General features: G+C 40.2%; 1 protein-coding gene across 1 annotated transcript in view; it reads left to right on the top strand.

Annotated features, from left to right (window-relative positions):
* LOC102208501 (interferon-induced very large GTPase 1-like) overlaps positions 1-1,196 on the top strand; it is a gene marked incomplete at its 3' end in the record, with an annotated part of 4,105 nt that extends 2,909 nt beyond the window's left edge. The window contains exon 3 of the mRNA XM_005754803.1: positions 6-1,196. Coding sequence (XP_005754860.1) covers positions 6-1,196 — 1,191 coding nt within the window. The remainder of the gene's footprint in view (positions 1-5) is intronic.
* Positions 1,197-1,199: the final 3 nt, after the last annotated feature.

Here is a 1,199-nt window from a genome sequence, read left to right as displayed (position 1 = left end):
TTGAAAAACAGTCTCTTGATGCCATTATGAGCAAGCCTGTAGCAACAAGAGGCTACAGTTCAACTTACTTACAAGAAGTGGCTAAAACAGTTCAGGACACAGTGACAGAGTTTGAATCAAATAAGAAATGTGCTTTCAAAAAGGAGTTCACAGTTGACCTGTTACTGTATGTATTTGACACTGCTTGCAGTTGGCTTTCACAGTCTCACAAAAAATACAAAACGAGCAATGATGCACTCACTTACTTGGAAAGCAAAAAAACAGAATACTACAACATTTTCAGCAGCTTCTGCAAAGGAAACTCTTCTGCTGTTGTGTTTGGAGAAATGATCTGTGGGAAACTGAAGGTTTCCATTGTTGAAGCAGTCTGTAACAAAGTTGCCATTGATCTCGCTGGAGAGATGAGGTGCACTTTCCCAGCATTCAATGGGAACAGACTGAACTTGGAGAAACATGTGTTGAAGTCACTTGCAGAGAAAGAGGACTTTGATGCTTTCATCACCTACATTCGAAATCCAAGGAAGCAAGTAGAAGCTTTTATCAAAGAGAAAGTAAACACACACATGCTTGGAGAGCACAAAGATAAAACACTAAGTATACTCAGGAAAAATGAGGAGGACATCAACAAACTTGTCATTCATGCTTTAAATGTAACAACAAAAAAAGTCAAGACCCAGAGAGGAGACACAGACATGTGGGAAAAGGAGTTTTCTAGTCTCCTCAGTGATAAACTGACCCTTGATGCCATCTCTATTCAAAACTTCAAGGACATAAAAAATTTTGACTTCCTTCAAGAAACGATTGAGAAAGGCCTTGTGTCCATCACAAAGATGAAAAGCCAGCTTTCGCTGGATAAGATGAAGGAATTCAGACTGAGACCTGATCAAATCCTCATCGATCAGCTGTGTAACTGCTGCTGGGAAACCTGCCCGTTCTGTGCAGCTGTTTGTACCAACACAATTAAAGATCACAGTCCTGAAGATCACAGTGTCCCCTTTCATCGATCTCAAGCAATCAATGGTTGGCACTACAGAAACACTGAGATATTGTGTGTTGACTTTTGTACAACCCAAGTTGCAAGTGAAGGAAGTTTTTACCCTTGCCATGACTCAAATCATACCATTCCTTTTAAAAAATACAGAACTGCTGGACCACCATATGAAAATTGGAGCATTACCCCTGATGAGTCTAAGCTCAAG

This window comes from Pundamilia nyererei, unplaced genomic scaffold (assembly GCF_000239375.1).
Source record: "Pundamilia nyererei isolate P.nyererei 1_Seehausen unplaced genomic scaffold, PunNye1.0 scaffold00668, whole genome shotgun sequence".
In the NCBI taxonomy this organism is placed as follows: domain Eukaryota; kingdom Metazoa; phylum Chordata; class Actinopteri; order Cichliformes; family Cichlidae; genus Pundamilia; species Pundamilia nyererei.
The sequence above is the reverse complement of the archived record's forward strand: the minus strand, read 5'-3'. Positions and strand labels throughout refer to the sequence as shown.